The sequence below is a fragment of the Antechinus flavipes genome, chromosome 1, assembly GCF_016432865.1.
Source record: "Antechinus flavipes isolate AdamAnt ecotype Samford, QLD, Australia chromosome 1, AdamAnt_v2, whole genome shotgun sequence".
In the NCBI taxonomy this organism is placed as follows: Eukaryota; Metazoa; Chordata; class Mammalia; order Dasyuromorphia; family Dasyuridae; genus Antechinus; species Antechinus flavipes.
Window position 1 is genome coordinate 667,869,605 of NC_067398.1, and position 22,233 is coordinate 667,891,837.

Sequence of the window (22,233 nt, forward strand, 5' to 3'; positions counted from 1 at the left end):
TGCTCTCTGACTTCTCAGGAAGGCCGAGAGCCCTTGGGGGGATGAGAGCTGAACCAGACATTGTTAGCAGATTCCCTCTGGGCTGAAAGGTCTTATATCTCAGCCAGAGTTCCCCCATTATCTGTGGCCCTCTACATCTCGCCCTTTCTTTTGTTTTAATTGAAACAGGTATATACCGGTGGTTAAATGCATTAGCATGGGAGAAATTACACAGCCAAGTTGTAATATCACACAAGCAAGTAGTAACATAACAAACAATGTGAATAAACAAAATACTATAAAGAATTCCATGAGTCCCAGAAGGAAGGTGTAGAAAATAACTATTAATTCACAAGCATACATACACCTCCTACAGCAGCCAAAAATTAGTCCCAAAGCTATCTATTATCCATCATTTCACATGTTAGGGAATCCAATGATTCTGCATCAATCTCATTGACAATTATTTTTGATGTCCATGAGTTAATTGCCATACACAAAGGGTTAACTGCTAGGCTCTTTCATTGGTGGGCACAGTCAGAGATGGAACCATCAGATTTTTTTGCATCTTTTTTATTTTGAAGTTCTTCTCTTTTTCCGTCTCTCTCCAATGGAGAAAGTGGATATGGCTTGTTGGCACTCATTGGGTTCCTTCTCCATCTGTTGAGATACAAGCAAACCTTCTCCCCCAAGCAGTTAACCTATCTGGTCCCTTCCATTCACCACTTTCTGGATCTTTCCACATCATCTGGTGATTATCCAAAGATAGTGGAGCTGCTCGCCCTGGACCCTGCCCTTCTGGCAGGTTGTGAAACCTGTCTGCTGGAGCCAGTACATCTTTATCAAAAATCTAAAAATTAATAGTATAAATAATAAATTTAGAAGTTCTCTAGGATTGCCTGTGGTTCCCCCTTTCTTTTGTTTTTGGAGGAGCATCTTGATGTCTCTGTTTCTCATCTCTACTATTGCCTGTCCTTGAGGATTAAAAGGTATATCAGTGGTGTGTGAAATCTGATATGTGCACAAAAGTGTACAAAATGTTTAGAAGTATATGCAGGTCCATTATCTGTTTTTATTGCTTGTGGCACACCCATAATTGCAAATGCTTGTATAAGGAATTCAGTGACCACTTGAACTGTCTCTTTTGTTGCTAGTATTGCAAAAGTAAATCCTGAAAAGGTATCCACTACAATATGGATTTTCCATATTTCTTTTTTGCAGCAAATACAAGGGAATTCCAAAGACTTAGAGAAGGTTGTGAGAGTCCTCGGTCAAGTTGCTCCTGTACTATATCTAGTAAGGCTTGAATTTTTTCACTGGTTAAGAACTACTGTTCCACCTACAATGGTATATTAGTTTTCCTTGAATGGGAACAAGTAAGAGTGCAGGCAGGCCTTTGACAGCATTCCTGCCTAAAAAGCTGAAGTACTTAATTATAATCCTAACTGTTGTAAGATGTCTCTTTCCCATACATGGATGGGGACTTTTTTTAACTACAAAAGGAGCAAAAACTCCTGTTTTATCTTCAAATTTCCATCTCAAAGGGTAGCACTAAGTTCAGCTGCTATTGATCCTCCTATGCCAGACATATGGGTGTTTGTAATAATGATCTTTGACCAGTGACTGGGATATTAGCTACACATTCCCCAATTTCCCAAATCAGTGTATGGATGGACACTGTTTTGTAAGCACTCTTAGGAGGTGAAATGCTTACTGTGTGTAGAGGCAAGGAGTCTATAGGCTGGACAGTGACAGGTTTCAGCTCTCTAGGAGATATCTTAGTAATTGTAGCGGTATACATCTCTATTCTCCCTAATTGCAATCCCTTCTCCCCACCTGCTTATTTAAAGACTCTCTGGGTGTAATAGCAGTTGCCATCATGCTCAAAGTGTTTTTTTGCCTGGGAACCTGAAGATGAACCCTGCCTCTTTAATGAGGACATAGGGGATGGGCAAAACTGCTTCATGGGCGGTGCTGATGGTGTCCTTGTCCTTTCTGCTTCTCTTACTCCTCTTACTCCTCCCACCCATGAAGGTGGAGTTGATAGAGGAGGGTCAGGAAATGGGGAATACCCTAAGGTAGCATACTCAGGTGTAGGCAGAGGTGAAAATGAGCTTTGAAGGTGAAAAGCAAGCTCATCAGCAAGGTACTTAAGGTACTTAATTCATTTTCTGCCCAACAAGTTAACTATTTTCTCTCCCAACTGGCCATTCCTTGCAAATCTCCTAGAGTGGTAACAAGCTATATAAACCAGTAAAATGCTAAAACAGACTTCCTTAGCTGTCTCACATGCTGTACCATCCACAGCTATGGGCACCAACTCTCTGCTTGTTTTTCTCCTCATACTTCCTTATCTGGCTGTCCAAGTTAAAATCTTTCCTCTTTTTAAAACTTGTAGATTCCTTAAAACCAATTTTACTCCATTGTATTCAGTTAAGTTGTTCTCCCACTAACTTCTACATCTCTAGCTCCAAACTCTCCTTCTTATAAAGCCACAGAGACTGCACTCCAGAGCATCTGACAACTCAGTGATCTGCTTCTGAGTTACCAACAAACCTTGCTTCTCTGTTAACCTAACTAAGCATGCTTTATACTTCCCTGGGGGGAGGTTTTTTTCTTAGTATTTGTTTCATTTCAGCTGAAAAATTAAAGTGACTAGTTTAATCTTTACCAATTTTTCCTGCTTGCCTATTTCTATATTTACTTTATTCCTAAGATCATGGGGATTCCTCCCCTGAACTTGGCCGATCGAGTCAGTCGAGCTGATTTGTACCCTGCTTTGCAAGGCTCTGCATTTCTAGGACCCCACATTGGACGCCAAACGTCGTGTCCTTCTTTATAGACTCCCAAGTTGGGGTGACAAAATGTACCATGCTTTTTAGAGCCCCCATGCCAGTTGGTTAAAACATACTGTCTTAATGGAGGAGTGATGAGGTGAGACTCCAGAGGATGGTTAAAATATGGAGTCCATTTATTCCAAGTTCTTTCACTCTGTGGAACTGATACCAAATTAGCTATTGGGTGGTTGTATGATGTAGAGGGAGGTCACAGATGGACATTTTCTATCATTTGCAGGAAACATAGGGGCTTAATTAGATAGGCCTAGTGAATAACCAAAGCAACACTGTGAATTCGCTAAGTATATACTGTGCATGTGGGACCATATAAACAACTTGCTATTGTGTGTAGTTTGTCATCTCGTATCACTCCCATCTGCTATCACTTTGCTTCAATCACAACACAGGTTGTGACCACTCCTGACTTCTCAGGAAAGCTGAGAGCCCTTAGGAGAGATGGGGAGATGAATCAGACATTGTTAGCAGGTTCTCTCTGGGCTGAAAGGTCTTATACCTCATCCAGAGTTCCCCCACTGTCTGTGGCCCTCTACATTTAATAAAAGCTTACTTAAGGATGAGATGATTCTTTCAGTGCTCTTCCCTGCTTGCTTCTGGGAATAGCTAGGCTTCCAGATTGTTTACAGTAAATCAGGCTCTTTGCTGATTTCATTCCCTACAACCAAATACTTGGGGGTCTTATTCAGTCTCTGTCAATTACTTTCAATGTCATACAGAAAAATTAAAAATAAAGCAAAACAGCAAATAAAACACAAAATGAAGTTAGTTATGTTCTCTCAAAAATCCAATTTCAGTGTGTGGCCTCCCATTATCCCAGCTGCCTTCTTCTGGACATTCTCTGGCTTATGAGAATCTGGTTTCTATCTGGTTCCTAGAAGCAGGCACAACACTCTGGATGATAATCTGTCCAGCAGAGTGTAAAAGGTATCCATTCCCCAGTTCTGGACTCTATTTAGGTTTATAAGAATCACAGAGTTATGAAATTTAAATTAGAGAAATCCAGAGAAATGAAACTTAAATCAGAGAAATGAAACTAAAACCAGGTAAACTATAAATTAGAACAATACACTATAAAATGTAATTAGAGATGGGGACCCACACTCACATGGGGGAAAATTAATTGTTCTGGATAGATTGTAACCTCTGTAGTACCCAGCCAATGGGGAATCAGGGGAGATTTGCATTTCAGGATAAGGAATAAAAGGCTGTGTTTTTGTGCTTCAAGTGAGTATTTACTAGCTTAGACACTCAATCTTACAAAAATGTAAAATAAAATCCTTTCTGGCTTTATCAGCAGGTCTGTAGAATTCTTGGAAAGATGTTTATCTCCTATAACATAATTTCATTGACGTTTCCTATAAACCAGATAGGAGGGGAGAAGTAGGGCCTCTACCCAACCCAGTAATTTGATATACAAGTAAATGTAGACATTTGGATTTGGTTTTGGATAAAGAGCCCAGGGTTTGAAGTCAGATGTCAGAGCCTTAAGGAAAGTCCCTTAGAACAGCTTGGTATTTAAATCCCTCCACAGTCAAGTTCCCCTTTATTTGCAGAGGTTTTTTTGACTACTTACTTTCATGTACTTTCCATTCTAAAACAACTGGCTTGCTGTGTCCTGTACTCAACACCCCAATCCCCTGCCTTCATGTCTTTGCATAAATGGTTCTGTGTCTAGAACAGCTTCTCTTCTCATGTCCCTCTGTAAAATTCTGGCTTCCTTTACAGTACAACTTGGGTGTTGCCTCTTTGACCAGCCTTTCCTGATTCCTCCCCCAATTATTAGAACTCTCTCCCTCTTCAAATCACATTGTACATTCTTTGGATTCAATTATTCATGCATGTAGCAGTAGATTGTAAACACCTTGCATTCATGAACAATTTTATTATTAGCATTGCATGTTGAATGCTTAGTCTTGTGCCTGGCACTTAAATGCTTGTGGATTCGTTTTTTAAGCAATCGTTTTTAAAGTAGCTACAAGGGGTCAAAACAGTCCTTCCTTTCAAAGAGATCACATTCTTAGGACTAAATCTGTCAGAGCTTGTGACTCCTTAACCAGAGCCTTTAAAAGTGCAGATGATCCTGGACTCTCCAATATTCACTAGGCCTATCTAATTAAGCCCCTATGTTTCCTGCAAATAATAGAAAATGTCCATCTATGACCTCCCTCTACATCATACAACCACCCAATGGCTAATTTGGTACCAGTTCCACAGATTTACCATTTCTTTGCTGTAGGATGCAAAGGCCAGGCTCAACCTGAAGCCAAAGGCCTCCCTCCTAGATATTCTGGTTCTAATGCTGATTTTCCTCTCCAGTTTGAGTGCTGTGGAGTGCGTTCCTACAAAGACTGGTCCCAGAATGAATATTTTGACTGTAGCATCTCCAATCCAAGCTTGGAACGTTGTGCTGTCCCTTTCTCCTGCTGCATCCCTGAGGAGGAACAGGTGAGTGCCTGTTATAAGTCCTTTTTCTGCTCCTTTTGTCTGATGCGTGATTTTAAAGTCAGTGATGGGAAAATTAATTTTAATATCGTTAATATCAATATAATATTCCCTTCTCTGTCAATAAACCATCCTGACTACACCTTAAAGAGAAGATCTTCTCTGTAGAGAATCTAGGAATGTCATTGCATTCTTGCTTTTGAAGTACTTTATACTCTTAACTAAATTAGACTGGGCTCTGTTTATAAGCTCTATTATCCTATAAACTTAGACTAATTGGGGCTAGTCACACTACAGAAAGTGACTTCAAGTTGTTCTTGACCCCTCATTAAGGTTTGGGGCAAGCTGAATCATGAAGAATACAAACAATTACAATGAAGTGGGTTTTATTGTTCAGATTGTCAAAGGTGGCCGGAACCTCACAACCAGGTCTCTTTCCTCATGTGACCCTTTCCTTTTTCCTCCTGAATTCAAATTTAATCTCAGGCACTTAGTAACTGTATGAATCTGGGCAAATCATTCAATCTCTGTCTGTCTTGTTTATCCTTCAATGATAATGTCAGGGAGGGGATGCCATGACATGCAACTAAGTTGGATTTGAGTGAGGGAGGGCTGTGCAAGGTCACCTGCCTTACTTTCCCCTCCAGAATCATCTGGGTGTAAGGACCAGATAAAGATCATGAATATTGAAGATGGCTCTTTATCTTATTTCATTGGAGGAGGAAATGTCAATACACTCCAGTATTCTTCCTCAAAATCTCATGTGCTATGATCCACAGGGTTTTGAAGATTCAGAAATGATAGAACAACAACATAGACATATATCACCAATACTATCACCATTATGGGTAATGGAAAAGAATTAGAATTCTTTCCGGTATATTTAGAGGTAAAAAAGAGATGTCCCTTGTTTGACACAATACTAGAAATGCTGCCTATAGTAATTAGACAAGAAAAAGAAATTGAGAGAATAACCATAGTTACCATTGAGACCATTATTTGATAGAGGCAGGACTGAGAAAGCTGCTCTGATTTGCTTGAAGTTCTATAGTTAGCACATGACAAATCTGGAGCCTAATATGTCTCTCTCTTGCTCAAAATTCTTTCATGTTTTTCTACTGTCCAAACTTCTTCAGCCTGCATTTTTATTATAGCCTTTTATTTTTCACAATAAATGCAAAGTCCTTTTCAATATTCACCCTTGCAAAACCTTGTGCTCCATACTTTTCTTCTTTCTTCCTTACCTCCCCTCCCCCTAGACATCAAGCAATCCAATATAGGTTAAACATGTGCAATTCTTCTAAACATATTTCTACATTTTTCATGCTATACAAGAAAAAATCAGATCAAAAAGGAAAAAAAATGAGAAAAAAGCAAGCAAGCAAAAAACAAGAACAAAGCTTAAAATTACTATGTTTTGATTTACATTCAACCCCCATAGTCCTCTCTCTCTCTGGAGGCAGATGGCTCTCTCCATCACAAGTCTATTGGAATTGGCTTGAAAACACCTTATTGTTGAAAAGAACCAGGTCACCATAGCTGACCATTGCAGTCTTATTGTTGTTACAAAGGCACTGGGAATACAAATAGGAAAGGAAGACAGATCAATCCTCAGAGAGCTTATGTTCTAAACAGAGGAAGCCAACACATAAGAGTGATGATTAGGGAAAGGAATATTGACTTGGATTGTTAATAAGAATGATTATTGGAGCTGCCAAGAAGAGATACTCTTGATAAATACACTCACAGCACAAGTGGCAAGATGCTCGAATTGGAGGCAAGGATGGGATATAGAGCATGATTGGGGGCCAACTTGATACAGAGAATAGACAAATATAGTTCCCTTTAGGCTCCAGGGCTGAAAAACTTCATCACCTGGAGTCCAATGTCCTCAGGATGAGCTCCTCCAGCTTTAACCACAATGTTCCTTAGGTAACAGGCCCACAACTGCCAAGCCTGGAGTTCAAAGCCTTCCCAGCCTGGAAGAGCCTATCAGAACACAATTGGTGCTCTGCTGCCATAACCTTCAAGCACTCAGGACCAACTATGGGAAGTGGGAGAGTAGAATTTATTGAAGCATCTAATTACAACACAAAGGCTACCAAATTAATTAATTATATTTGCTCTGCGGAAGAACTATGATTGATTTTACTTGTGTGGGGGCTCCCTCTATTGGTACAATTTATAATTTCTCTATCTTCCAGTAGGCTACCTTCCTGTCTTGTTGGGACTCAAGTAACTTCATCTCATGTCCAGTCATCCATTAATATACTTCTCTGCATTTAACTAGACTGGTCGTTGGAGGGCCGGCACATGTATATCATTAGGTCTGAATTCAGACCTTTTCTAAAGGTTTGGTCATAGACTAATTACTGAAAATAGCTCTTTTCTTTCTTTCCCCCCTCATTTAATAGTATTTTTTTCCCCCTTAAATTACATGTAAAGATAGTTTACAGCATTGAAAACATTTCTTTTCTCTCAAAAGGTTACTAACCATTCTGATACATCATTAGGAGAACTATGGATTGACACAATGTAAACATTTTATATACAGTAAAATAATAGCTCTGAGAGACAGTGTGGTATGATATGTAGAGAGCTGGCCTTGGAGCTGGGAAGACCTGGGTTCAAGTCTCACCTCTGACACTTTTTTGGCTTCCTGGTGCTCTCCTTTCTCACATTATTTTTTATTTTGTTGTTGTTCAGTAATTTTTCAGTCATGTCTGATTCTTTATGACCTCATTTGGAGTTTTCTTGGCAAGTGTCCTGGAGTGATTTGTCATTTCCTTCTCTAGCTCATTTGACAGATGGAGAAACTGAGGCCAATAGGATGAAGTGAACATAAAGGATGTGAACAGCAGTTTTCAGATGAAATAATCAAAGCTATCTATAGTCATATAAAAATGCTCTAAATCATTATTGGTTAGAGAAATGCAAATTTAAAAAATGTGGACATACTACTCTATACCTATCAAATTGGCAGAAAAGGAAAATTACAAATTTTTGAGGGCCTGTGGGAAAATTGAGATATTAATACACTGTTGGTAGAATTGTGAACTGATTGAACCACTCTGGAGAGCATTTTGTGTTTGTGTCCAAAGGACTATAGAACTGTGGATGCCCTTTGACCCAGCAATGCCATATTGTACCCATAAGTACCCATACGTACAAAAATATTTATAGCAGCTCTTTTTGTAATGACAAAGAATTGGAGATTAAGGAGATGCCTATTAATTGGGGAATGACTGATAAAGTTGTGGTATATAACTATTGTGCTATAAGAAATGACAAACAGAATGTTCTCAGAAAAACCTGAAAAGACTTACATGAAATAATGCAAAGTAAAATGAGCAGAAGTAGAATGTTGTACACAGCAATATTGTACAATGGTCAACTGTGAATAAATTAGCTATTCTAAGCAATGCAATGATTTAAGACAATCCCAAAGGAGTCATGATGAAAAATTCTGTCCATATCAGAAAAAGAACTGATGACATCTGAATGCAGATTGAAATATATATATTTTTAAAACTTTCTTTTTGCTTGTCTTTTCTTTCATATTAATCTTTCATGATTAATATTGTATGTTTTGTATGACCACACACACACACACACACACACACATAAACACACACACACACATATATAGAACTTAACAAAATTATTTTCTTTCTAAAGGAAGGGATAGAGAGAAGGAAAGAATTTGGAATTTGCAATTAAAAAAAACCAAATGTTAAAAATTGTCTTTATGTGTAAATGGGAAAAATAAGATGTTAAATTTAATGGAAATATAGAATGTGCAAAGGAAAGTAATGTTGAAATGAGCCTGGAGAAATCTTAATGTAGGAGAAGAGATAGGGAAAAGTAGTATCTTCCTTTTGTGGGATACAGAATAAGTTGATGGGGGTTGCCATTTTGGTAGCATTTGCCTAGATGTTTTTCTTGCTCTTGAAGGAAAGCTCTCTGGGGAAGGGAAAGGAATAAATCTATTAATGGCTATGTTATTAGAATAAAAGCCGTTAGTGATACTTAAAAGAAAAACAAAGAATATATCAAGATAGCCTCTCAACCCTCGCTCAGAATCTGGAGAAATCTGAAGAACAAAGGGCAAGGTAGTTGAACATATATCCCAACTCTTCTGACTGGCCCCTGATGCTGGGCCTTGTACACAGTAGGTACTAAATAAATGTATGGCAAATTGAATTGAAATGACTTGCAAGGATTGGAGAACAAACCTAATATACACTGGTCTAATTTTCTTTTTTTGGGTGTATGTCTCTGACTCCTTTATTCCTGTAGAATTTTCTTAATACCATGTGTGGCTATGGGACCCAGAATCTGAAAGCCTGGAAGGCAGAAAGTTTGATCTACACAGAGGGTTGTTTGGAGAAGATAGTCACTTGGGGACGGAGTAACCTATATCTGATCGCTGGATTGGCTCTGGGCCTTTTGGCAATGGAGGTAAAGAGAGTTATGATTACAGTATAATAACAACACATTTAAGGAGAATTTTGAAGTTTGCAAAATGTCTTTCATACATTTTCTTATTTCAATCTCATGACTATCCTGTGGGGGTAGAATTGCTATTATTACCATTTTATAGATGTAGAAACTGAGGATGAAAAAGGTTAAGGAATTGATCTAGAGTCACAGATCTTGCTGAGAGCAAGCCCAGTACTTTATCCACTGAGAACAAAATGAGGCTGACACAATAGTAATACTGATATACATACATACACACACACACATATATACATATATATACATATATATATATATATTAGAACTACATAGTGGAAAAAGTACTAGGCTTAGATTCAGGAAGACCTAGATTCCAATATTGCTTCTGACATTTACCAGCTGCGTGACTCAGAGCTTAGCCTAATATTTTCTCTATTATGCAGCTTCCATAATGCTATATGTGAAAAGATAAAGATTCTATATCAATATTATGCCAGAAGGAACAGAAAAGATTCTACCTTCCCAGAGCTACCAGTCTTGCAATGGCTCCCATTTTTCAAACTACAATGTCCTCATCTCAACTTGGTGTGAAACTGTAAATTTTATTCTTTTTTTTTTTTTTTTTTAGTTTGACTGAAGTTGATCTCTTAAAATTTTGCAGACAAATGAGCGTAGCATGCTAAATAGTTGACTAGAGTCCAGTAAAATGATAGGCATTGGTCGTCAGAGTAATGACTGAAGCAAAATCTATAAATATAGCTTAGTCTAACTTGATGTCTTAAGCATAATGCCAGAAGCACTGGAGGCACATGTTGAGTCTGTACTTGCAGATCAGGCTATGTTAGTTCCAACAGACACCCCATAATCAAGACCTCTGGCAGAATTTGTGAGAGTGGCTCCAGTAGCTGGTAACCTATGGTGCCACCAGCAAAGACTTGAGATAAAAAGTGAGATTTAATATTTCCAAAAAACTTTGGATGTAGAATCTGGAAAGTTGGTGGATTTGACTCTTACTAGCTCTGTGACCTGAAGGTCATTGTGTCTTCAGCTGTTTCAGCTTTATCCACTTCTGTAAAATTCAGTTAATGCTACCTAACTCAGAGTTGTTATGAGTTGCTTCCATGGTTGATGGGTGCTATTGTCTCATTATTGGTCTTCCCTGAGCTGTAACAGGTCCTAGCATGGGAGGAAGATACACAGTTTGTTGTTTTTATTGTTCAGCATTTTTCCAATTGTGTCTGACTCTTTGTGATTGAATGATTTTCTTGGAAAAGATTCCAGAATGAGTTTGTTATTTCCTTCTCCAGCTCATTTTACAGATGAGAAACTCAGGCAAACAGTGTGAAGTGATTTGCCCAGAGTCAAAGAGCCAATATGTATCTGAGACCAAATCTGAACTGAGGAAAATGAGTCTTCTTGGCTTCAGGCCTGGAATCTATCCACTCTGCTACCTAGCTGTCCAGGAACATAGATACTCAGTAAAGACTTCTGAATGAATGGACAAGTGAATGAATAACTCTTCTTTCTCTCCAGGTTATTGTCTTCTCTTTGGCTGTGACGCTAATTTACCAGATCAGCTTTATAATTCAGAAGAGAACCAACACAAAGAGAATTCTAAGAGAATTGGACCAGAAAGAGGAGAATTCTGGGTTTTCTTCAGCCCTACCTAGGGAGGAATGTAGATAAAGAACATGAGAGGCAGTGGATCAAAGACAAACTCTTTAGCTCAAGTCAGCCCAAAGGGAAAGCTGAGAAGCCACATTGAGCTAGAATCCTTACCTGTGAATGAATCCATGACATCTGGAATGCAGCAGATGCTTCTTCCAGCCAGTCCTCATGCATCTTGAGGAGAAAAAATTAAGAGTTAGAAAATCTGAGTGTGAATCTTGGATTTGCCATTAACTTACCAATTATATCCCCTCAGTTTTTCTTTTTAAAAATTCAATTTTATTTCATTTTTCCATCCCCCATTCTTTCCCCTACCTTTCAGCTTCCCACTTGGAGAAGTCAAGGAAAACAAAATTATTACAAATATGCAGAGCCATGCAAAACAATTTTCTGTGTTATGTGCCTCAGTTTGTGTTGGATTGGGGTGTCTGTAAGATCTTTTTTTAGCTCTAAAAATCAACATTCTGTTTTTGTAGATCCCCTTCAGCTTTCACATTTTATACTTTATGATCTACAGACTTGTGTGCTAACATTCTGTGTTTTATGTTTAGGGCCCTCCCATTTCTGACTTCCCTCCTGGCACTGGCATTGTAGTATTAAATTTTTTTTTTTGGTTTTGAGCCTGTGTTTTTCTTTACTCATACAGAATGGTACCTCCCCCTTCAACTTAAAGCCTTAGAGAAAGAGTTACTTGATTTTTTTTTTAAATTAATAATTTAATAATTTTGCCTGGGATCCCCCACAATCAGTATTCGTCAGGGGTGATCTTCATGACTCCAAGGCTGATTCTCTATCGGCTGTGTTGTAATGCTTCTCATGACTGTATTCCAATGAAAAGAAGTGCTTTTCCTGTGAGATTTCTAATGTTTCTGCTGTAATCCAGAAGATCAGGCTGGTCACATTCGGAATAGTAAACATAGAGATGACTTATCACTGAGGGTCCAGTTCCAGGAGGCAAGAGAAGGCCACAAAAATGCAACTCTACAGGTCTAGATGTTTCTGTATCTGTTTAAAGATTTAGAAGATTTGAACAAAATCAGACATGCGAAATAATGCAAATTCTGCAATAAACACGAATGTTGTGGGATTTTTTGTTTGTTTGTTTTTTTAAGGGAATCTAAAATACCGGAGAGAGAGAAGATTGGGAGTTTGAGAAGGAAGTTAAACCTGAATACCAAGAGTCAAGCAGTTCCTGAATAAATTGTTCCAGGTTTAGTGTGATGTACATATTTTTGAGCTAATAAACAATGACTCAAGCATTCATTATATTCCATGGGCAGGAACTTGATGGTAGGTATAATCTTCAATGGCCCCACAGATTGGTTTGTTTTTTCAAGCTTTCAAATTTCATTTCTCTTAAAGTTATTATCAGTCAGTCAGCAAGTCAGTCAAGAAACTATGGGAGCAGAACCATCCAACATCCAGAGTCAGAATGGGTAGTCATGTAATCAAGAAACCTCAATTCCAATCCTGCCTCAGATATTAACTGTGTAACTCCCAGTCATTAAATCTCTGTGCCCAAATGCCACCTTCTATGTGAAGTGACTGCTGCACTCCCATCCCAAACCACTTTGTAGTGATTCTGTATCTGTCATTTATGTGTTTATGTAATGGGGGATTGGCCAAGGAAAATTGAGAGCTGGGACCATATTTCCTGGTGTATCTGATTCTGGGTATACATGTTGGAGGATTCTTCTCTCTCGATTTGAGAGCCTGTGTAGATAGATATTCTGTGACTACTTCTACTCTACTGTGTGACTTTTTAATTGGCCTTTGAGTTGGAACTGGAACTATACACAAATGATTCCCATATGGGCAACTCAATCTTTTCCCCTGTTGCCTGTGTTCCAGTGAGGAGGACAAACTGTTGGGGACTTCTGGGTCAAGGAGGGACCCGGGTTGTTTCTCATCTGAACCACTTCCAATCTGAACAATGCATGGCTGTTCCATTGCTTCTGTTTTTTTTAAAAATCTTATTTATTTATTTTTTGTGAACAAGTTTTTATTTTCTCTCTCTCCCTCTTCACTTCTCAATTTAAAAGGAAAAAAAAGCAAAATTTTTGTATCAAATCAAGCAAAACAAATTCACACATTGTCCATGTCTAAAAATGTATGTCTCCTCAGTGAGGAGATGGGTAGCATAATTCATCATCAATTCAAGAGAATCATGGTTGATCATTGCCTTGGTCAGAATTTGTAAATCTTTAATAAAAGCTTTTTGTTTTAACAGTGTTGTTTTTCTATAAATTGTTCTTATGGTTTTTGCATGTTTCTCTCATTAGATTGTAAGTTTCTTGAAGGCAGAGACTTTCTGATTCTTTTTGTAACCTCACACTTAGAACTGGAATAGAATATATGCTTAATGATTGTTTGTTGATTGATTGATTCATTGAACATCAATTTATAGAAGTCTTCCTAGATTTCTGTGAAACTCATTTTCATAATTTCTTTTTAAAGAGTTCCTTTCTCCAGTGAGGTTTTGTATATATATATTTTTTTTACCATACTGCTAATCCTCTTCTTATAATTTTGTTACACTCTCATTTCCCCCTCCTCCCCACCTATTTTTATTCTACTATTCTTACTTGACTTAAAATTTTTCTTTTTGCTCATTTCCATTATTTAATATTTTATTTATTTATTTTTTGCTCTTAAATTTTTTTCCCCTTTCTTTAACTCTTCAAGAAATTCTTGTTGGGCTGGTATTCAATTTACATTTCTTTTTTTTTTGAGACTTTGCTTTTAGACAGTTTCCATTGTCTTCTGAACATGTGTCATTTTAAGGTCTAGGGATTTTTTTGTTGTTTGCCTTTTTTCCCAATCCATTTCTTGATTCTGAATTTTATGTTAGAGTTAGGCTCTGACCTGTGGAGGAGTTGGGAAGAGTAACACTAACCAAATTTCAAACTTTTTAGTCCTGCTGCTAGTTTTAAGTTTAGTTTAAGGTTTCTTGGTGTGCATTCTGAAAGAATTCTTTGTGACTGCAAGTGCTTCTTTCTACACTTGTTCAAAAAATCATAAATGAAAACTGTCTGGATTTATTAGAACCAGAGGGCAAAATGATGATAGAAGGAGTCTATTTCCTGAAAGGAGATAGTTCCATGAATGTCAAAGCTAAAATCTAGAGCTCTTACATTAAAGAAAAAATATCGCAAGTATCTAGAAAAAGCTATTTCAAGTGCAAGGAATCACAGTCAGTCTTACATAAGACATGGCAGTTTCTGTTAAAAATGAGATATCTTGGGATATAACATTCCAAAAGGCAAAAGAGATAGGCTTACAACAAGAATAACTCTGCAAGACTGAATATAATCCTGCAAGGGAAAACATAGATTTTTTTGTTTTTTTAGAAAAATCTTTGTAAATCTTAATATATAAATGTTAGCTGTTATTATTTTAAAATAAAAAGTTATTTAATATATAAAAAAGGAATTGATCAAGAGATTCCTCAATTGATCAAAAGAAGGGGAAGAAACAATCTGATAACAAATAAGCATGATCATATAAAATATTTTCACAAATAGTTTTTCCATGTGTTACCTCATTTGATTCTCACAACAATACTGAGAGTTAGGTTCTATTATTATTCCCTTTTAACAGATGAGGAAACTGAAGCAGAGAAACAACAATTTGCCTGGGTTTTAACTTCTAGGAAGTATCTGGAGTAGAATTTGAATTTAGGTTTTTCTGATGCTGAATCTAGTAATCTACTTACCACTGTGCTGTCTGGCCCTTGAAATCATTTTTAAAAGAATCGAGGCAGATCTTGGATAGCAGTTGGTCAGTTTTGATTAATTGAGGAGAAAGGAGTTAGCAGTAGTAATGCCAAAAAAAAAGAGGGCCACTCAAACTTTTTTTAATGCAGAGAACAGAAGGAAGTTCTTATCATTATATATTTTTGTATATGTACTATATACTATACACACACACATATATAATATATAATTATAATATGATAATCATATTCGTCAATTATGTTGCTTCTCTCCGTGTCCTGTAATAATTTGAGGCCTGAGTAATCATTAGTATGGAATCATGTAAGAATATATACATAGAACTTACACAAAACCTGTAAGACCCTAAGTGAGAATCCAACCCTTCCCTGTAAAACCCTAGACCTGGCCTACATCATTGAGCTATCTTGGTGTGAGTAGCAAAAGACTTGGGTACCTTGTACACTGACTAGGAAGAGTGATGAAAGCTTGATATAATTTGGGCACACTGTGTCCAAGGACAGCCTTCTATAGGACCATTGCTAACCACTTTCATCCTTTTGTTGTGGTCTGAAGACCATCAAACCTGGTCTTATAATGGTCAATGGTATCATTGACCTTAGACTACATTTCTCTTGTCCTTGGGTTACTCATGTTAGACTTTAAGCCTTCCCTTGTGGGGATTAAACTAGGCTGTTATAAAGATTTATTGCTTTAAACAATTGCCTGGTCTGTCTGATTCTTGTGGAAAACTTACTTTTTAAGTCTCCAAATTGTTGTAACAGAATGGGATTGAAATCACGTTGTCTAACTCCTTCATTTTTCAGATGAGGAAACTGGGGCACAGAGAAGGGAAGGAATTTCTCCAAAGTGAAGTATGTAATGTTAAGGCCAGAACAAAGATTCTGCTTTCCTAAATCCTGGTTTAGTGGATTTTTTGTTATACCTGTGCTAATGATAAAAAGAAATAAAATATTCTTATATGAATTTAAATAAATTACATTTAAACAAAATTTACTGCCTTTGTGAAATTCCAAGCTTCTTTAATGACTTCTATCTAAAACAAACATCTAGCTTTTTAGTATCAATATTCTACCATTGTATATGATTCCAGGTCCTAGAGCACAATAGTTTCTGAAGAGGTAACTATAAAGATGGTTCAAAGAGCCATGTCATAAAAAATGTCATTAAAAAAATGCAGAGCTGAAAAGAGAAGATAAGCTGATTACATGACAGGGCCTGCTCTCTTGATTGATGAGTCCTTGGTTGAGATTGCCATTTCCTGATGGGTGCTAGCCATGCTTAATTCAGCCTCAGACCCATTCACTCTCTAGACTGCTTTGCCTCTTTACCACCAGGTGTAGGATGCGCCCATTCTTCCTTCCCCCTATTAGAATGCAATCTTGAGGGGAGAGACTTTCTTGTGTTTTATGTAGCCCAATGCTTGGCACAATGTCTTGTTCTTAATACAGGTTTAGTAAATTCTCTATCTATTGATCTATCTATCATCCATCCATCCATCTATCCACCTATCCATCTGTCTATCTATCTACCTATCCATCCAATTATCCATCCATCTATCCATCTGTCTGTCTGTCTGTCCATCCACCCATCCAAATATTCATCAATCTATCTATCTACCTATCTATCCACCCATCCATCCATCCATCCATCTGCCCACTGCCCATCTGTCTGTCCATCCATTTGTCTGTCTGTCCATCTGTGCATCCATCTATCTACCTTTTTCTACCACCATCTCTAGCATCCGTTTCCCTACTATCTCTATCATATCTGTCTTTTTTTTTTTAATTTCCTATCTCTATAACTGTCTCCATCTCGCCTTTCACTCATGGATAGCTTGTATATTTTGCTGGTGTTAGAAGTCAGTGAGGAAGCTTTCTACTCTGTTGGGTGAAGCTGGTGAGTGAACTTAAGAACCAGAGTTGCCCGGGATGACCAAACATGGATATATTGTCAACAAGGGTACATTCACGTGCCCAGACCAGAGAACCATTTGAGTATTTGACTTTACTATACATTTAAGGACTTTAAGGGATCAGAAAAAGTGAGTGAGGTAGGTAGTGCATGCTTTTTAAATTCTTTCTTTACAGATGGGAAAGACAGAGAAAAGAAGTACTTTAGACAATGTCACATAGCTAGTGAGGGGTCTCTTAAAACTGGGTCCAGGACTGTTTCTGCTGCATTACCCTGTCATTGGATTTCAAATGCACAGGCATTCACTATTTGATTAGAAAACAGAAAAGTGACTGGGGTGTCTTCAGTGCCACAAGAAAAAACCCCTGGGAGTTTAGCATAAATGATAAACACTGGTTGCTGTAGTGATCCTTGCTCTCCTGAGAAAGATGGGAATTGTGGGAAGGTACCATTCCAGCCATCTCTGCTTAGGCACAATTTTAAGTTTCCTATTTACTGTTGTTTTTCTGGCACAAGAGAGGATAACTTTTGTTTAAAAATGTTAGGAGAACATACTGGTTCTTGGGTACTCAGTAGTGAGCTGAGGGAGCATGCCAAGTGTTCTGGGAGCTGCTAGTAGTGTGCCAGGCTTCAGGGCAGGAAGGACTATGCCTTCACAGATGTGTCCAGGCTGCTTTTAAGTACAGTCAAATTGTGGGAAAGAGCCATGCGGTTTCCCTCAATTTACTCATGGGCATTAGGGTACTGATTTTCCAAAAGACATCTTGAAGAAAACAGTCAGTGTGGGCAACAGCATGAGTCTTAGCCCCAGGACCCGTCAGAAGTTTCTCCAGGGAAGGATGGTATTGCTCCCTGACCAGCCATCCAGAGTGGTTAGAATTTTTATCAGCTCAACTTTCACAGGTGAGTGACTTAGGATATGAAGTAACAGTTCTTGGGGATAGAATGTGTATCAGAGATTTATAAAGGCCATCTCCAGAATGTTAGAGTGGAGAAAAATTGCCCCAGGATTCCAAAGGCACAAGTTTGGGACTCAACTCTGTCTTTATTTACCAGTGGCTGCATATTGCTTCCCTCTCTGTTATCAGTTTTTTCAATTGTAAAGTCACGAGTCTGGATTCTCATGTTCTGTGTTGAAAAAGTCCCCTTGACTTGGGCATTCTATGTTCTAATGTCTCTCAAGTTGAAACATTCTGGTTTTATGTTGTGAGGAACATTCTGGTTTATCACTCTATAGGTGATCACTGTTAGATCCTTTTAAGATCAAACAGTCTATGTCCAGTATTATAAGGACCCTCCTGACTCTGATATTCTGTGTTCCCCGCTATTTTATGTTCTACATTCTTTTTTTATTATAGCTTTTTGTTTACAAGATATATGCATGGGTAATTTTTCAGCATTGACAATTGCAAAACCTTTTGTTCCAATTTTTCCCCTCCTCCCTCCCCCTCTCCCAGATGGCAGGTTGACCCATACATGTTAAATATGTTAAAGTATAAGTTAAATACAATATATGTATACATGTCCAAACACTTATTTTGCTGTACAAAAAGAGTCGGACTTTGAAATAGTGTACAATTAGCCTGTGAAGGAAATTAAAAATGCAGGTGGACAAAAATAGGGGGATTGGGAATTCTACATAGTGGTTCATAGTCATCTCCCAGAATTCTTTCCCTGGGTGTAGCTGGTTCAGTTCATTACTGCCCTATTGGAATTGATTTGGTTCATCTCATTGTTGAAGATGTCCATGGCCATCAGAATTGGTCATCATACAGTATTGTTGTTGAAGTGTATAATGATCTATATACTTCAACAACGATACTGTATGAAGATGTATTCTGATGGAAGTGGATTTCTTTGACAAAGAGACCTAACTCAATTTCAATTGATCAATGATGGACAGAAACAGCTACACCCAAAGAAAGAACACTGGGAAATGAATGTAAACTATTTGCATTTTTGTTTTTTTCTTCCTGGGTTATTTTTTACCTTCTGAATCCAATTCTCCCTGGGCAACAGGAGAACTGTTCAGTTCTGCATACATATATTGTTATCTAGGATATACTGCAACATATTTAACATGTAAAGGACTGCTTGTCATCTAGGGGAGGGGGTGGAGGGAGGGAGGGAAAATCAGAACAGAAGTGAGTACAAGGGATAATGTTGTAAAAAATTACCCTGGCATGGGTTCTGTCAATAAAAAGTTATTATTAAAAAAAAAAAAGAAAATGTGTAATGATCTCCTGGTCCTGCTCATTTCACTCAGCATCAGCTCATGTAAGTCTCTCCAGGCCTTTTTGAAATCATCCTGCTGGTCATGTCTTACAGAACAATAATATTCCATAATATTCTTATACCACAATTTATTCAGCCATTCTCCAATTGATGGGCATCCACTCAGTTTCCAGTTTCTGGCCACTACAAAGAGGGCAGCCACAAACATTCTTGCACATTATGTTCTACATTCTAATGAGTTTACCAGCTCTAAGGTCCCTTCTAAGGGCCCCCATATAGTATTCTAAAGTCCATCTCAGTTTTGACATTCTGTATTTTAAGTCCTCTCATCTCTGACATTTTCCTATTGAAGGGCCTTTCCAGCTTAGGCATTTTATGTTCTAAGAGTCTTTGGTGGTTATGAATGTGACAGATTTTTCTTTTCCCTTAAAATCCTTGAATGTTAACTATTGCATAGTTTTGGTCAGTTCTAGGTACTGTAGTTTACTTTGAGATGAAACATATAAAATTTGATTCAAGACTAAGATGAATGAATGAATATATGGATGAAATACATTTACTAAACACTTATAAAGCGTCAAACACTGTACTGTTCTATAGCAGTATGACAGTCCCTTCCCTCAAAGGATTTATATTTTTATAGTAGGAAAGAGGACATATACATACTCAGGAAATCCATTTGAAAACTGGAATTTTCTAGAAAAAGCCGATATGAAAAGTAAACACAACCATGCTATGGTGATCACCTTTCTATAAAATGAAGATAAAATTTTATAACTAAAAATGAGCCTAATCAGTTATAAAATTTAGCATTGGAAGGGGATCCTTCCAGGTCTGAAATTCTGATTCTATTACTTGCAGATGCTGTCAGTGTCTTGGTAATGTTGATATCTTTAGGCAAAATTTTGTTTACCATGTCTTAGTTACCACTCTGCTTGGCCCCAGAAGGCAGAGTTAAAAACTGTGGTTGAAAGTTGCAGAGAGGCAGATTTAGGTTCTATGTAATGGATGGGTTTTGAACTATTAAAACTGTTCACAAAGGATGGGCTGCCTCAGTAAACACTGAGAGTTCCATCACCCATCACCTGACATCTTCATTTAGACTTGATGGCCTCTTGTTGGATATTTTGTGTATATATTTATGAAATCAAAAAATTAAGGAAAGAGTCTCAGCCTTTCCTAAAATAAATCATCAAATCACAGATTATCTGAACTGGCAATAGCCTGTGAACCTAGAACATCAGGCCTGGGAAATCTTAGGACATACAAGGTCATCGTAGGAGGAAAATTTAGAACAGAGGATAACAGATTTATTGCTGAGAGGGACTTAAGACCTAGTCCAGACTTATAATTTTACAGATTAAGAAACTGAGGCTCAAGATCTCCCAGGTATAAATGTTAGAAATAGAATTAGAACCCAGGTCCTCTGACCCGAGAGACAATATTCTTTCTATTCTGGCACATTACCTCATATCAAAGGTAGGAGTGTTCTTAGAACATAAGCATAGGATCTCAGATTTGGGAGGGGCTTTAGAACAAAGCAGATTGTATCCAAAAGGAGTTTTTATAACATTTAACATAGAATGTTAGCAATGAATGAAATTTTAGAATTCAACTTTATTTTATAGAAGGGAAATGTGGAGTTTATGAGTGAAAATTATTTGCACAAGGCCACACAGAAAATGAATAGCGGTGAGGGGTAGTCAGGTGGTACAGGGTGTAGAACATCAGCCTTGAAATTAGGAGAACCTAAGTTCATATTTGATCTTGGGCACTTGACACTTACTAGCTGTGTGATTCTGGGCAAGTCACTTAACCCTAATTGCTTGCAAAAAGGAAAAAAAAAGAAAGAAAGAAAGAAAAAGAAAAAGAAAATTCCAGGCTTGGAATCCAAGTTTACTGACTTTTGGTGTAATGGGACATGTCACTGTTCAATGCTGTCACACTCCATTCAGGAGCCTGACCCTGATCCCTATCCCCATCAATGTCATGTCCTTATTTTGTCTACATGAGCTTTAAGGGTTAATTCAATTCCAGTGTGGTGCTGGTGAAGTCCCACAGTGATGATAATGACCTTGCCTTCAGGGGGAACTGTGGGTCACATGAGTGTTTAGGTTGCTCTGCACATGAGTTCTGCAAATCCTTAACAGCATTTTCTGTGGGATTAGTATTTTTTTTAAGGTAGTCTCATATTAAATAATAACATATAGCGAGTACCTTTTTAGGATTTGGTTCCGTCAGTCCATAAAAACTTATTGCCTCGTGCTATGTGGCAGGGGATCTTGATATTCACTTTTAGAAAAGCATAAACAAAAGCTACATCCAAATTTTATTTTGGAGATTTTCCTGAATTAATACCAGGTGACAGCAAAGAGACAAAAAGAGAAATTCCTCTTTGGGATCAGCTCCCAGGATCAGAACTGACCTGGGTAAACCCAGAGTCCTTTGGGGGTAACATTTCTTTGTCAGTATTCACTTGGAGTTTTCAAAATATTTATTTCTACCTCCATCTTTTCATTAGGTCTTCTCCATCAATCTATGAGGTAAATTTGCAAGCAGGGATGTTTAGTAAACATTTAAAAAGCAGCTTTCTGAGAAAAATGTATACCATACACATTTTTAAGTTTAATCTGATTTTTTTTCCATTGCTTTCCGAAGTCTAGAAATCAACAAAACAATAACTAAAATCCTTATTTGTAGCATTTGCTGATTTCTGAGGTATAAATGCTTGCCTTGAAAATTTAATAATTGGCTTTCATAAGCCAGTTTGAGCTGGCTCTAGCACATTGCTACTTGCTAGGGGAATATGATTATGATTATGATCTTGTCATCACAGATTGACAGAAAGGAAGTTCAGAGAGGGTAAGCTACTTGCCCAAGTGTGAGTGTCAAAACCAGGAATCCAATTTGATTTTAAATTCAGTGCTCTTGCACCTCACCAGGCA

General features: G+C 37.7%; 1 protein-coding gene across 1 annotated transcript in view; it reads left to right on the forward strand.

Moving 5' to 3' along the window:
• The window catches only part of LOC127545061 (tetraspanin-33-like), a 43,972-nt gene extending 30,346 nt beyond the window's left edge, over positions 1 to 13,626 (forward strand). The window contains exons 6-8 of the mRNA XM_051972094.1: positions 5,151 to 5,279; positions 9,576 to 9,737; positions 11,271 to 13,626. Coding sequence (XP_051828054.1) covers positions 5,151 to 5,279; positions 9,576 to 9,737; positions 11,271 to 11,423 — 444 coding nt within the window. The 3' untranslated portion in view covers positions 11,424 to 13,626. The remainder of the gene's footprint in view (positions 1 to 5,150; positions 5,280 to 9,575; positions 9,738 to 11,270) is intronic.
• The last annotated feature ends 8,607 nt before the right edge of the window (positions 13,627 to 22,233 follow it).